Source organism: Argiope bruennichi, chromosome 6 (assembly GCF_947563725.1).
Source record: "Argiope bruennichi chromosome 6, qqArgBrue1.1, whole genome shotgun sequence".
In the NCBI taxonomy this organism is placed as follows: domain Eukaryota; kingdom Metazoa; phylum Arthropoda; class Arachnida; order Araneae; family Araneidae; genus Argiope; species Argiope bruennichi.
This window is the reverse complement of record NC_079156.1, coordinates 17,437,028-17,452,221: the sequence shown is the minus strand read 5'-3', so window position 1 is coordinate 17,452,221 and position 15,194 is coordinate 17,437,028. Positions and strand designations below refer to the sequence as shown.

The 15,194-nt window shown below is 29.2% G+C and overlaps 1 protein-coding gene across 3 annotated transcripts in view; it reads right to left on the bottom strand.

The window, feature by feature from the left end:
• LOC129973012 (tropomyosin-like) overlaps window positions 1-15,194 on the bottom strand; it is a 90,223-nt gene that overhangs the window by 32,063 nt on the left and 42,966 nt on the right. For 2 of the 3 annotated variants that reach the window (XM_056087358.1, XM_056087357.1), the window contains exon 2: window positions 13,613-13,738. In XM_056087358.1, the coding sequence (XP_055943333.1) occupies window positions 13,613-13,738 (126 nt within the window). Of the gene's footprint in view, window positions 1-3,423; window positions 3,686-13,612; window positions 13,739-15,194 lie in introns of those variants that run through there. The other variant, XM_056087359.1, reaches the window with a different exon arrangement.

Below are 15,194 nucleotides of genomic sequence, written 5' to 3'. Positions count from 1 at the left end.
AAGATGAATTATAAAGCATATGATTTCAATATGAAATCATATGCTTTAACATCAGATTCAAATAAGAGAATATTCTCCAAGACATAAAATTGACCGTAACTCTTAATACTGGATACAAATGATAATACAAACAAGAGAATTATTAATTTAAAGTCCTAGTAAGAGGTAATTTGAAGTTTTATACAAAGTGTATCAAATTGTAAATAAAAACAATGTCAAATGGCATTAATATGCCTGCTTCAGTATCATCATGCGACATTCTTATGGAAATGTTAAGGGGTCATTTGTCACCTAACATAAACGTTAACATGAAATACAAGTATTTCAAAAGAAAGGCAATCTCCAAAAAATGCATAAGAGTACATTGTACAACATTCTTCAGTGAAGTTGAAAAATTATATAATATGATACAAAACGCAGCAGTATTCCATAAATTATAATCACAATTCAAGCAGATGGATAGACATTACATTCAATTACCTTTTAGAGACTCTTTGATATCCTTTGAGATTATACTTTAAAATAAAAAAAGATTATTAATACATGTGAATATGATTCTCCAATACAAAACTGAAATCGCAATTCTAATTATAGAAGGGGGGCAGGATCTATCGGAAAAAATGTTCTATAAAGCTGACCATTTTCTGTATAGCTTCACAATCATCAAAATGACCACTAAATAAATAAGCTGACAAAAAATACAATATTTTAGTAAAGTTGTGCTTACAGAATAATGATATTTAATGCAAACATTGAAATTCATCAACAATTTCAATGAATGAGATTATAAAAAAGACAAACGATTTAACCACACAAATTCTAAAAAAGTCTTATAATTCAAGAATATAACTGAAATTGGTAAACAGTGAAAAAATTAACAATTTAAGATCCAATCTTTAACACACTGAATGTGGGAAGCTGACTTTTATGGTTCTCTCAATATGTCGCTAAAGCATGGTAATAAAGGTCATGTAAAAGTATATAATAATGCCTGCTGTACACGAGTCTGCAGTGAAATACACTATAATAATGCAATATATTAAAGAGATTAAAGAAGAAACAAAAAAAAACTTATATTCATAAGCAAAGGAAGCCCTACATTTTATACATAACAGTAACAAAGATACAACTCGAAAAACTTGCACTGCATCATCAGAAAATAGGCAACTCTTTCGTTATGATGATAGATATCAGTTAACTTAAGATAGTCACCATTACAATTACCTTAAATCTGATAAGAAATCTTAACTTCTATATGAAGAAATTCAAATTAGATGATGGTGCTGTATGTTTTTTTGTTCCACTAATTATAAAAAATATAAAACAATAATAAGCAAATCAAACAGAAAATAACTTAAATAATCAATATGTTATGCTAAAATTAAATTTACCTTAATAAATGTAACATGCACATTTAGTCTGTGTACCAATATTAAATTAAGGCTTGCAAATAATTTTACAGCTCAAATCCATTACATATTTTTAAAGTCATCAAACTTTATATTTCATGCCAACCGCAGTTTATTTTAACAAATAATAAAGTTGAATGTTGTTGGTGCTTTAAAGACCAAATTCATGCCAACCACAGTTTATTTCAACAAATAATAAAGTTCAATGTTATTGGTGCTTTAAAGGCCAAACCATTCAACCAAGAGCTACTAAACTTTACAAACACCGAGTTCAAAGAGTAAAATGACTTTTACATCAGCTTAAGTTTTTTATAAAATTACTTTTTCAACAATAATTTTTTAACATACATTTTGTTTTTCTATTTTTAGATAATTTTAAAATATCTTAAGCATATTTCACAACTATATACTTCATTGTTGAAGTGAAACTAAAATTGTTTTCATTATTACAACTAATATTTCCCCCTATTACTGGCAATTAAGATATGATAATTTTGGTTATCTTTTCCATGCTGAATAGGTGTCAGTATACAGCATACTTTTAATAGAATTGAAATTTTGCTATAGATACAATTAATGTTTAACTTCAGATTCGAGCAATGGTGAATTTTTTTTTTTTTTTTTTTTTTTTTTTAAAGTGACTAAGCTAAACACTACTGCTCTTTAACCACGATTCGATTCATAAAAGTATACACAGAAAATTAGGAAAATACATAATACTACAAAAAAAACAATGTAAGGCTTCAAAAATAACACGAGTTATATCAGATAATTATTTTAATACATTCAGTATTAGTCATATATAAATTATTAAGTAAGAAAGTTAAGGTAAGACCAAAATCACATAATACTAATATGAATGTTAAAAATCTGCAGCTTGTAAACTGCGCAAAATGAAGCATGTATGAAAAAACCACGCTTACATAATAAGCCAGTTACTTAAGAAGAAATAATTATTCAATTGTTGGTAAAGTAAGCAGATTCATTTTTTTTATGCCCTCACAGTCCTTTAAGTACAATATTATTTAGCTTTCAATGCATACTTTTTTTAAAGAATGTACTATGCGAGTTTAAAAAACTAATTTGCACCACATAAGTAATTTATTCTGCGAATTTCTGTAAAACTACAAAAATTTGTCAAGAATCAATAATTACCATAAATTTTCTGGAATACTTGCAAACTTGTAACAAAAAATTTATGCATATAGGTAAAGAGAATTTTTAAATAGCGCATAAGAATTATCAAAACGTTTGGCATTTTAGCTCTTTTCCAGAAAATAAAAATCAAAGAAGAAAATATTATGATCAAATGAATGACCATAATTTCTTTGATTATCAAAATTTATTTAAACATAACTCAGGGCTAATAATTTAAGTTCAATAAAGTGTGATTGCTATCAATCAAGTTTCCTCTTTTTTTCATAAATAAATAAAGCGATCATGTGTTTCATGATATAAAATAAAAATTAATGTAATTTGATGAATGTAATAAAACCTATCAAGTGTAAGCAAATCAGTATCTCAGAGGAAATAATTGGAAGAATGGATATTTGCAAAGTTGAAAACTATTAAAAAATTCAAATAATAAACATATAGCTTTTATGTGTTCAGTTGGATCCGATTCAGTAATTAATAGACAAAAACAAACAATAACATCAAAAGCAATATAAGAAAACTTTTAACATTGAAATAAAAAATATATATTTTATAATAAAAATACGCCACATAATGAGAAAAAATTAAAACATATCATCAGCTTATTGTACATTTAGAGAAACACAATCATGGGGCAAATAAATAAATAAATATATTTAGCAAAATAATTAGAGAAAATCGGCAACCGACACCGAAACTATCAATTCAACCACGGCAGTTAAAACATCAATAGAAGAACCAAGGGTCAACCAGGGTGACTTTTGTAAATTCGAAATATCTCCATACATTCATGGACGATTTAATTGAGGGACATGGTATAATTGAGCTATCTAGAGAGTATATAAATTTATTTACTGACCTCCTCCCTACGTCTGATTTCCTCCTGAAGGCGTGCCTGCGCGTCCTCGGCTGCTTCTTTAGCCACCTCTAATTCCTCTTTCATACTTCGCATTTTTTTCTTAAGTACCTCCAAGAGGGTGCTTTGTTGTAGGGTGGTCATTTTGGAAAAAGTTCGTGCACTTTGCGAAGAATCGAGGAATTTTTTTCAAACAGAGAGCTGCAAGATGACAGTGAACGCGACTGACACGATAAGCAAAAGCTAAAATGGGCGTGTTTCGCTGTTGCCAATTGAGGAAGCGTAATTTCTGGAATCGCGGTGTTGACGCCGGCTCGCGGTTACGTGTAAAATCCAAACGAATGATGAAGCCTCACGATATCATATTTAAAATGTTTGTGCAGATCTGAAATGTTGTGCGTTGAAATGTCCAAAAGAAAAAGACGAATGCATTCTTTAAAGAAAATAAATATTCGTTCGATATTGAAGTTTCTGTTATCAATATAAAACACATATCGTTAAAAGATGAAAGTGCATGTTCATGTTTAGTGGGGAGGTTTTTTTTTTATCTATGAATATATAAATTTTTTCTCATAAAATAATTTTGTCTCTTCAAAATAATACGTTTAAGTATATCTATCTGACTAAAATTGAATATATTAAGCGAAACTTTTTCTGATTATCTTACAAAATTAATTAATTAATTCAATTTTTGGAACATCAAAGAATTTCGGATCAATTATCATTTCACAAATGATAATAAAATTTCAGCACAAAAATAATTGAAAAAATTTCTAAAAAATATTAAAGATGAAGAAGAGGTCACATCGTTGCACAATAAACTAAAACTATGATTTTAAAACTCAAAAGCAAAATTTAAGCACAAACAAGGTCTGCCGCAGTGACACTTTTTAATTCATAATAAAAAAAGAGTTTAATTCAACATCATAAATTCCCATTCGTTTTTGTTTCTTTCTTTATTTTATTTTTTAAAACAGGATCGATATGTTTCTTGTTAATAAGATAACTTATAAGCTTCGTTTCAGAAATATCCATCTAATACGGCATACAAAAAATTCTGTTATATAATTTTTTTTGTTTCTTTTTAAACAATTATCTTCTATTACTTTTTGTAATCATTCATGTTTTTGAAGAAATTGATAAAAGATTTCAATATCATATTCAAGAGAAATTTCTCAAAAACGAAGGCGCCATCTAGTGAAGATTATATATACTATAATGAATACCAATAAATAAAGCTGCATAAAAATAGCATGTAAAAAAAAAAATGCTGCCAATAAACATTTTCAAAGAATAAAAAATATCTACAAGCATCTTTTTTAATATAAATTTTCAAAAGAATATTTTCAAATACATTAAGAAGAAAAAATTTCAAAATATATTTATGATTATACTTAAAATATTAGAATTTATTTTAAAAAATAATTCTTTATTTAGAAAATTAATGAGGTTTAATAATTTATTAGAAAATCTTATGCTGTCGGAAGTCAGGATAATTATAAAAAACTGATCGAATGAATAATTACTGAAACATATCTATGCTTTTTAGTGAAAAATAAAAAGCTGAAAGTGCATAGCATTTTTGAATCAAATGACGAGAGAATTAATTCTTTTATCATTATTATAAATTTTGTAAAAACATTAAATTTAAAAATGTAAAATAAAATTGATTAATTGCTAGTTTTTATAAGCAATGATAGTTACTATTTCTTTTTAAATTGTACTTTGAAGAAAATAATTATACAATAATATAGCTTATAGAACCTGCATCAAGAATAACGATCGAAGTATTCTAATACAATTTGTATTCCCAACAAAATCGAAGAAAATAGCACAAATCTCAATTTTGGAATAAAACATATATAAATAATAAGTTTAGTAATTGGCAATGAATACAGCTCCCATAAATCAATAACTTATGTGCCATACCTTAATAAGATCTAAACAGTATGTATGCCAACTTTCTACATTACTTTTGAAATAATTGCCTAAAATCTAAGAAATTCGTTGTTATGAATTACAATAGTCGAAAGCTCCTTTTCTTACTTTGTGTGTGTGTGTGTGTGATAAGAGACTATTTTTTTCAAACCTAAAGGGCTTTTCCTTCTTCTTCCCCCTCCCCTACCCCCCGCCAAAAAAAAAGAGTTAGGATTGGGACAGAATTCCACAAAACGTGTCTACGAACCTGTCTGTCTCAAATTTGTCAAGGATTTTTTCAGCTGCTGGTACAGTTTGGAAGATTGGAGAAGGAATATACCAACTAAAATGTCGTCTCGCAGTCTTATTAAGATTTAAAATGACAAATTCACACAAATGCTTCTAAATTCAGTTTTAAAAAAATTTTTACAATTTGTAAATATTTTTAAAATAGCATTTAAATTACAAAATGTTCCACCTTTAACTTTCAAAATTGATTTATCATTCTAATAACAACTTTATCTTTAGAATCTTGCCAAAGATAATTTTGTGCAAAGATAATGTTATAAACAAATAGTTCTATAAAGTTACAGACCAAAATTTGTTTTAAAGAAATTCATAAGATCTATAACTATATATATTAAATTGAATGTTCACTTGAACCTTAGATAATTTCAAGTCCTTTTGCGGATTCGAATGAAATTAGACACACACGTTTCTTAGCATCTGGAAAGATAATCTTTGCTATTACAAAGCTTTTACATTTCTCGAAAAAGAATGAAACCGGGATTAAAGGATTTTAGTTTTTTTCGCCATAACTTCGAAACGTAGCATCATTTATTTTTTTTACCACATCTTTTTTAGAAAAAGCTTTTCAGCAACATCAATGTCATTTCTACACAGGTGTTTTATATATATATATATATAATAATAATAGATTTTTCAAAACTGTTTCTACGAAAAGTTTATATTAATAATCAATTAGGAATCATTAATAAAAATTTAAAGTCATGAAACATCTGAAGGAGTTAAATATACGGCGAAAAAAATATTTGTATTTTTTCCATTTTTTCCACTGATACAGAATAGAATAATCGTGGAACAACCGCGGATATAATAATTAGTTATTCATACAAATAAGCTGACAGAATGTTTTGTGTCTAATACTAATCTTGATTTTTTTTTCATATTATTAAATTTTTTTAATATCTTTCAAGATATTTCCTCCTCTGTTGTCTCAACACATTACAAGCTCTTTTATGCATATGATACATCAGGGGTAGGCATTAAATCGATCGCAATCGATTGGTGGACCACCAAGACATCTTGGAGTGACCGCCTTTGCTAAGACTTAAGATCCACATACTAAAGTAACGTATTTATGGAACAATGTATTCTCTTTATTCCATGAGGAAAACGAAGTTTTTCTCTTTCAAACTGAATTGATTTTAAAAGCACGTTGTTCAGAACCTAAGAATAACTTTTGGAATCTAATGGACGTATCCTAATTTTTTTAAAAATATATCATTTAACATCGCTCTTTGGTTCTACCTACCTGTGTGAATCTGCATTTTAAACGATGAATATATTTAAGACAACATATCGTACCTATTTCACAGACGACCACTTAGAATCTAGTGCAAGATTAGCAGTTAGTAATTATATACCGAGATATTGACGGACAGTATGTAGCCGAAGTTTTCTACTAATTATATCTATGAGAACAAACTTTAAATGAAAATTATTTATTTTTTAATGTAGTTTGAATTTTTTGATATTAAATGCATCATTTGATATTGTTGTTTTATAAAATTATTATTATATTCGTTGTTACGTAGGCAAGTATATATTTCGTATTTATTATTAAGTTGTAATAAATATTGTAGACCTACACCACTGGGTCTGTCATTCCTATGATTACATCAACAGACTTTGTGCGCAGTGTAATTTATTTTACTGTCTCACTCGATACACCCTTTCCACAAGAGATGCTGGCTACAACCCTGCCCATTTGTGAACACGGTCGCTAAAATTCCGTAAAAATCGTATGAAGAGAAGGCTGACGAATATGTGAGTAAAGCGGATATGTGAGTAAAATTCGCTAAAAATGTTATAATCATGTAGGAAGTTAATCCTTCGTAATCATTGTACGCCAATGACATGTAAAGCATTCTCTGCCTGACCTAAGGTCCACAATTTTTTTCGAAGGCTTTAGTAGAGACTATGAAAAAAAGTTTAAGAGAGACCACTGGTTTATTTGTTGCAAATGGTGAACAAACATTATCCTTAAGGTAACAAAAGGTAAACACAGTCTTTTGAAAGCAAAAAGGGAATATACTAGAAAATGGAATATTCTGTATGGGATATGCGAGAAATAAAAGGAGATGGATAACGATTAGTTTAAAGTTCTGGATCATGCATTAAAAAAAGAATAGAAACGACCACTTATTCTGAAAAAAATAGTATAAAATATAAATTAAAATAGCTTATATATTAGAATGGGAAGAAGAAACACATCATTCAGTGCGCAAAAATTGCCTCTCAATATCAATATTCCACTGAACTTTTTTCTAGATTTTTTTTTTTTTTTAACTTTGCTAATGATTTGATGTGTTAGAAATTTTGATTTTCAAGAAGTCTGGCAATATGCGATGCAAAAAATTAACACGCATACCTATAATATAAGAACATGATACGCAATGCAAGAAATTAAGAAGTATATCTATAATACAAGCAAAAACTGCATCAAATATATTCGGGCATATGCTAACAGACGTTGCGCGTGTTAAAAAGTAATTTTTTTCAAGATTTTTGTATCATTAATAAGAGATGTAGGCTTCACTAGCAATAATAGTCAGTAACAGCTTTATATGTAATTCCTACACTTAACCTATAACACGGTTTTTCGGAATTGGCGAAATTTTTTATGATGAAATTTTAAATCGGACCAATATAATGTAGAACACTCATAAATAAAGTGATTGTAACATCCTTAAAACTGAATGTAAAAATTGTTTTAGAATAAAGTTTCTTTATATACTACGGAAATTTAATCGAACCCGAATAAAATATGAGCTGCAATATTTCCAAGAGTCGTTCAAAGGCGATACTGGCCACAGCTACGTAAAATAGTGACAAATTGCAGATATATATGAGACAGTTAAATTAATCGGTATTAAATGAGCATACATTTTGAAATTGAAAATTCCTTTTGCGGTTAACTGAGTAGTAAACACACAAGCGAATGATTGAACACGCTGATAACTGTTTCATTACACTGAAGTTAAGCAAACATATTACTTTTTTTAAAATTAAATGGTAATGGCCAAAATCACTATTGCACGGCTCATAAGAAAATAATTTTAGCAAGAAATGTCAGTTCATTATTAGAAAACGGACCATCCCCTCTCCCTGGCAAGATGAAAATGTGGAGAGATCACTTAAATTCTTTCAAATCTATCGTCTCATTTTATTCTAAATGCAAAAATCTTTCCAACTTTTAGATTTGAATGATGTTAAAAAGAAAATTTGATTCCATCTGAAAGATAGTTCTCTTCTTTGGAAAGCGGCAAAATTTGTTGTTAAAATTATAATTATGAGTTCTACAGAGCTACTTTCAATTTTGTAGAAAAATATAATACAATCTATTCAACTACAATGTATGAAATAACATATTATAAACATGTTATTGACAAATGGGTTGTTCAATTGACCCTAAAAAATCTTACTCTTTGTCTGGATATATCTAGAATGCAATATAACCACAAATCCTTTCACACCCACACTGCAATTTTGATTGCATGACCACATACGAAACTTTAATTATCTGCCTTGATTTATTTCTTGGTTAACTCGCCCATAAAACCATAAACAGGCAAGCAATCAACCTTTCCATGGACTTGGTGAAAAGTTCCAGTCATACGTATATATGATATGAAACAAATTTTCCAAATTTCATTCATTTAGCTAGCTGTGTTCTTGAGTTACTACATTAACATATACATAGACTTCCATTCGATGATAATCATCCAAAGTTTAGATACTACAATTTATTTACAATTTTAACATAAAAATCTATCAAATTTCATTCGTCTAGGTAGTTGCTTTTTTTAACTATAACATTCAAAGACATACGTATTTCAAAAAATAGTTTTTTGGTTCCAGGAATCTCTAAGATGTGGAGATACATTAAAGTGTGAAGTTGAATTTTTCTGATATTTAAGATACTTATATTTTTGATACAAAGACATACTTCCTCTTTGCATATTATTTCGTAAATCAGGAAACTAAATAAGCAGAAAAACAAAGGGGACATAAACATAAAAAAAAGTTTTCATGATTATTTTATATATAAAATGTGTCGTTTTAATTGGAGGTTAGAAAAGATTTCTCAGCTTAGTTACGAAATTTTAAAATCCGCATAAGATAAAAGTAAAATTGTTGATGCAGTTTTGGATATATATTATTATACATAACTTCTACTTCATTTAATATACATTGATTCAATACTTAAGTTGACAAAGATTTAAACATTGTTTTAAGAAAATCAGACTGCTGCTGATAAGTTGAACCAGCGGCATATTTGATACTAACAGATGAAATTAATTAAAACTAAAAAAAACACGCCACTTTTGACCTTGAAATGTTCACATAATTGCAGATGGTCGAGATTAAGAAGACACGCGACAGTGCCCTTGCGAGATTTCTTGGTCTAGTAACTGCAATAAATGTTCATCGCAATCTGAGTAAAAGACAGACGATTTGGAAAAGGAAAGTGTCTTGATGGTTATCAGAGACAACGAAAAAGTATTCTTCTCTTTAACTTTTCAAGGCAGTTTCTAATAAAAGAACTTTCAATGGACTGCAAGCTTTTATTTACATTCATTTATTATTATTTACCTTATCACAAGCGGTCAGTAGCAATTAATTACTTTTAGTTATTTATGGAGTTTACACAAAAAGACACAACAGCCGTAAAAAAAGACTCTATGTACTATGTATATCAACATTGCTAAATACAGATATACTAGTAAGTGTGTGTGTGTACACGTGAGTGGAAAACTTTTTACTTTCTAGTATACAAAATATAGTGAAAATATTGTAATCGTTAAAATATTCGAACTTGAAATTTTGACAAATCTCCATTCAAGATCTACTTGAGTTCGAAAAATATATTTTTGCATTATGGCTGTGACAAAGATAACTTAAAAATGGTTTGAGCTGGACGGATGGAATTTAGTATTTGGTCTTTATAACAAATTTGGAGATAAGTATCAAATTTTCCATTCAAAACAAGCAATTTCTAATTAATGGCAATTAAAAATTAAATTATTTTTTTAAGTTATATAAAGTCTAGGTGTAAATAATTTATTGTTATTCTAGATTTTACGGGCACCGCTGAAAACGAAACCTCACACATGACAGTCTCAAAAATCAGCGTGAGTGGTCTCCCCAAACTTTTCTCGCATACTTCCTAATTAAGGTGATATCCCAAAGAACGTCCTGATGGCATTGGTGTACAAGAGTTACGAAATATTAACCTTTGGCGTGAATTTAAAATTTTTACTAAGTCAATCATGTAATCTTTGGCGAGGTGGGGTTTTTTTTTCCCCTTCTAACATACTATTAATTCCCGGCTTAAAATTAAAAGTAGGCGAAAAATCTGATGTCTGTTTTTCCAGATCGTTTGAAACCAACATTTGATATAGTACAACAATTGAAGCGGTCAAATCACATACTAAATTTGATATAATTAAGTCAATGCGTTTTTTAGCTATTGCATTTACATGTTTCTGAAAGTACAGACCGACAAACATTCAACCCTTCTATGAATTGGAAGGTTTCTACACTATAGATATTAAATATGAGTACCAAATTTTATATATCTTGATCTTATCGTTTTGTAGTTATTGCTTTAACTTTTTTTTTCTGAACAGTCGTACAGACAGACTTCTTCTGAATGAATTTTGCGCAAAATTTGAAAAAAGAACTTGAAAAATTGAAATCGACATATTTGTATAAAGTCGCATACCAAATTTCATTCTTGTTCAAAGCGTGTTTAAGTTATCCTTGCCACATACGAACGATGGGCAGACATAATGCTAAAAATTTATGCCGAACTCAGAAAAATTGTCAAAATCTCAGATTTGGACAATTACAATACTGTTCTCCAAACTTACATGCAAAAAAGTTTTTTAAAAAATCGGTACTCAGAATTAAAGGTGAATTTCCGACAAAGTTGCAACATAGAGAAACTAAGTTGAGTATGAGCCGCAACATGTAGTTCCCAAATTGCCAAATAAATATATTAGTTTAAAGTACAAATTTTGTGAATTACTAAATATTATGATAATTGCAACATTTCATCATGAAATATTTCATTAATGCTCTTCCGCTCATTCAGTTATTATAAATTTCAATAATCGAATGAACACTGAAAGTCTGTTTCAATACCATAGTATACAATCATTATGGAATCATTATGGTCTGGAATCATTATGGAAAAATTAAAACAAATGAATTTTCACCAAGTTAATTAAAATAAAAATTGATTAATCTAAAACATAATAAAATACACTGAAATGGGAAATTAAACATAAATTACTTTAAAAAGGATCCAATACAGAGCACTGTTTAGGGCTGCAAAATATTTAAATTCGCCACTGCTCAGATTTATCTACAATTCGATCTACCGACTGAAAAGTTTCGAAATTTTGTAAACAAAATAATAGATCCTCTTCCCCCACCACCACCACCAAATTCTTTTTTAAAAAGTTCCAAAAGTCATAGATAGGATTTGAAAGTGGCATTTAAAGTAATATTCAAAAACGTAAATTCATGGGCGCATCATAAATGTCAATGAGTAAATAGATAAATCATAAAATGAAATTCAATATAATACAGCTTTTTGCATAAAATTTCTTTCTCAAAGGGTTCTTCCCAAGGAATTCACTTTGTTAACGATTAAATCTATTTCTTTCATTATAACCACCGTTCTCGTGGTTAACAGATCATAATCATAACATTCTCCTTTGCCATATGTAGCATACCACTAAAAGTCTTCATCATTCTCGATCTATTGTTCGTTAAAATCTGCTAGATAGGGATATCAACAAGATGGACTTTAACCCTTTGAACTCGAAAAAGTAATTTGATGTATAATTATTACCTAATGCAAGGACTTGTTTATTGCTCCAATATATATATATATATATATATATATATATATATATATATATATATATACTTTTCGATACTTTCGATGCTTGCACTGCGCTAAGGGGTAGTACACAAACAGATGAGTGGTAATTATCCCTTTTAATTTCACGACAAATCTTTTATCCTATTACTATCCTATCCTTTTATTTTATACTCCTTTCAATTTCCCTTCAACTCCTTTTTTTTTTTTTTTTTGAAGAAAAAATTGTCCCCAGACGCATGTTCAAAAGTGCTGACGGTTCCACAATCCGAGAATGAACAGTGCATCATCTTACCACTCTGTAGGTATTTTTAATAATCAAAATTAAACAAATAAATAGATAAAACGTCAAAATTATGCCTCTTCTTGAATGGTGCTTGAAAACAGACATTCAAGTGCAAAGGGTTAAATAATCCCTAAGGAGAAAGATCTTATATCCAGGAAAAACAAGCGTTGAGGTTTAAATTAGACGCATGTTGATCTTAACAAAAACTTGGAATATCTTCATTCCAGGAAGGTACGAAAAATTCCAGTAATTTTTTCCTTTTTTATATGGTCTGAATTATTAGAGCTGCTATCGATTATATAATTATGTAATCATGAACTTGCATTGTCAAGTTTCAAAAACGTTATGTGTCAATAGTCCATATTTCTCCCAATAGCATTTGTGAGGCTATTTTTTTAAAGAAATTTTTTTCCCTCCAATTTTTGTAAGTCCTCTCCCACAAAATTCAGAGACATTTTGGTATTAAAAGAAATTGCTTTGGTTTAACTGAACTCAAATGGATCGAAGTAAAGACAATAAAAAAAATGAGATGCATACAATTTTGGCATCTTTGCTCATACTTTACTTGTTCACATAAAACATACTTTTTTACATGTAAAAGTTCACTATTTCACAAAACAGAGATTAAATTATTTTATTAGCTTGCATTTTCTTTGAAGAATTAGTTTAGTGAACACTTACAATGGCATTTTTTAAAAATACTAACAATTACATCTAATTTTAGAAAAATAAAATAAAACTGTTTTCGTACTGGGATGTGCACCCTAGAAAAATTAAAGAAAATCACTTACAGCATGTAACATTTTGTCCTTTTCCTCCAGAATTACGTTGGACTGCGTCAGATCAGCTTGTACTCGGTCCAGGTCATTTTCGAGGCTCTGTATCATCTTCTGCAACTGTCGAATCTCATCCTCTGCCTGTAAGCAAGAAAAACACAAATATAATTGGCCTGTTTCAGCAACTATTTATGGATTAAGAAAGAAAGAAATATATTGTAGAAAGTAAAAATCAAAAGCATCGTTAACACTCTTATTGATGATTTAAAATAAAATTTCTATACATGGGAAACCAGTAGGAGTGGTCTCCCTTAAACCTTCTAGCATACTTTCTAATAAAAGTGTTATTCCTCCAATCCCCGCAAAAAAATTTTGGATCTTGAGGAAGTCAAAGCACACTTTGCAAGGCGCTGATGCCATTAATTACGAAATACTAAACTTTAGTGAATTTAACATTTTTACTGAAGCTATTGTGTGATCCTTGGCGAGTTTTTTGGCGATGAATCCCAGGCATGTCGTTAATAATATTCGAAAATCGAATTTGTGTTTTAGATGTGCTTCTTCCCAACAGATTGACATGAAAATTTGACATTACAATTTTAATCACAAAATCACATACTAAATACCTTTTGATAAATTTAAATCACTGGGTTTTTTTCAGTTCTTGCTTTTACATACTTCTGAAATTATAGACTGACAGACGTTACCCTTTATTGGATTTGGTTTAAAATTTGATAAATGTAGATATTATCGTGAATGTCCGAAATTGGAGAATGTCGACACTCACCGGTGAATGTCAATATATACTAAATACCTCAATGAAAGACCGAATATTTTACTATATTCTTATATATTCGGACTATCACCGGTATCTGTAGACAATCACCAACATGCTCTGGTGGAGGTCGAAACGAGACGCCGATGTCCATGGAGAGACGACACCAGTGTGCGAATACAAGTCCCTGATGTTGACCGTGGTCGCACAGATGCATGAAATGTGTTTGTTGATGGTTATTGTTGGAATAGAAGACTCCGACTTTTATAAATTAGGAACAAAAATGGTACCCTCAAGCAGCTTTATACCCGTAATCAGTCTGTAATTTGTAAAGAAAAGTTACTTTCCATAGATGAGATTTCTTCTCAAGAAATATCGCTGAGAGAAGCCATTGCAGCTAATTCGAGAATTGGAGGGCAAGGCTATATACGCTGCCATTGCAAAAAGAGATGTTTCACTACTAGATGCAATCGTAAAAGAAAGGGACTCTTGTGCAATTTAAAGTGCCCTAACAGTTTAAATTGTTGTAACAAATAAGACAGTATAACGTCAATCACATAATTAAATTTAATACTATAGCTTTAAGTTTAATAGTTTAATTGCTATAGTTTTTTAAGTTAATTACTATAGCTTTCTCTTATTTTGACATATATCATTCATAATATGTTTTAATAATAAAGTACGATTTAAAAACGTAAAAAAAAAAATAATTTTTTCGACATTCGCTATTAGTATATGGTGATTGTCGACAGACCCCGGTGATAGTCCGAATATATAAGAATATAATAAAATATTCGGTCTTTCACCGAAATATTTGGTATA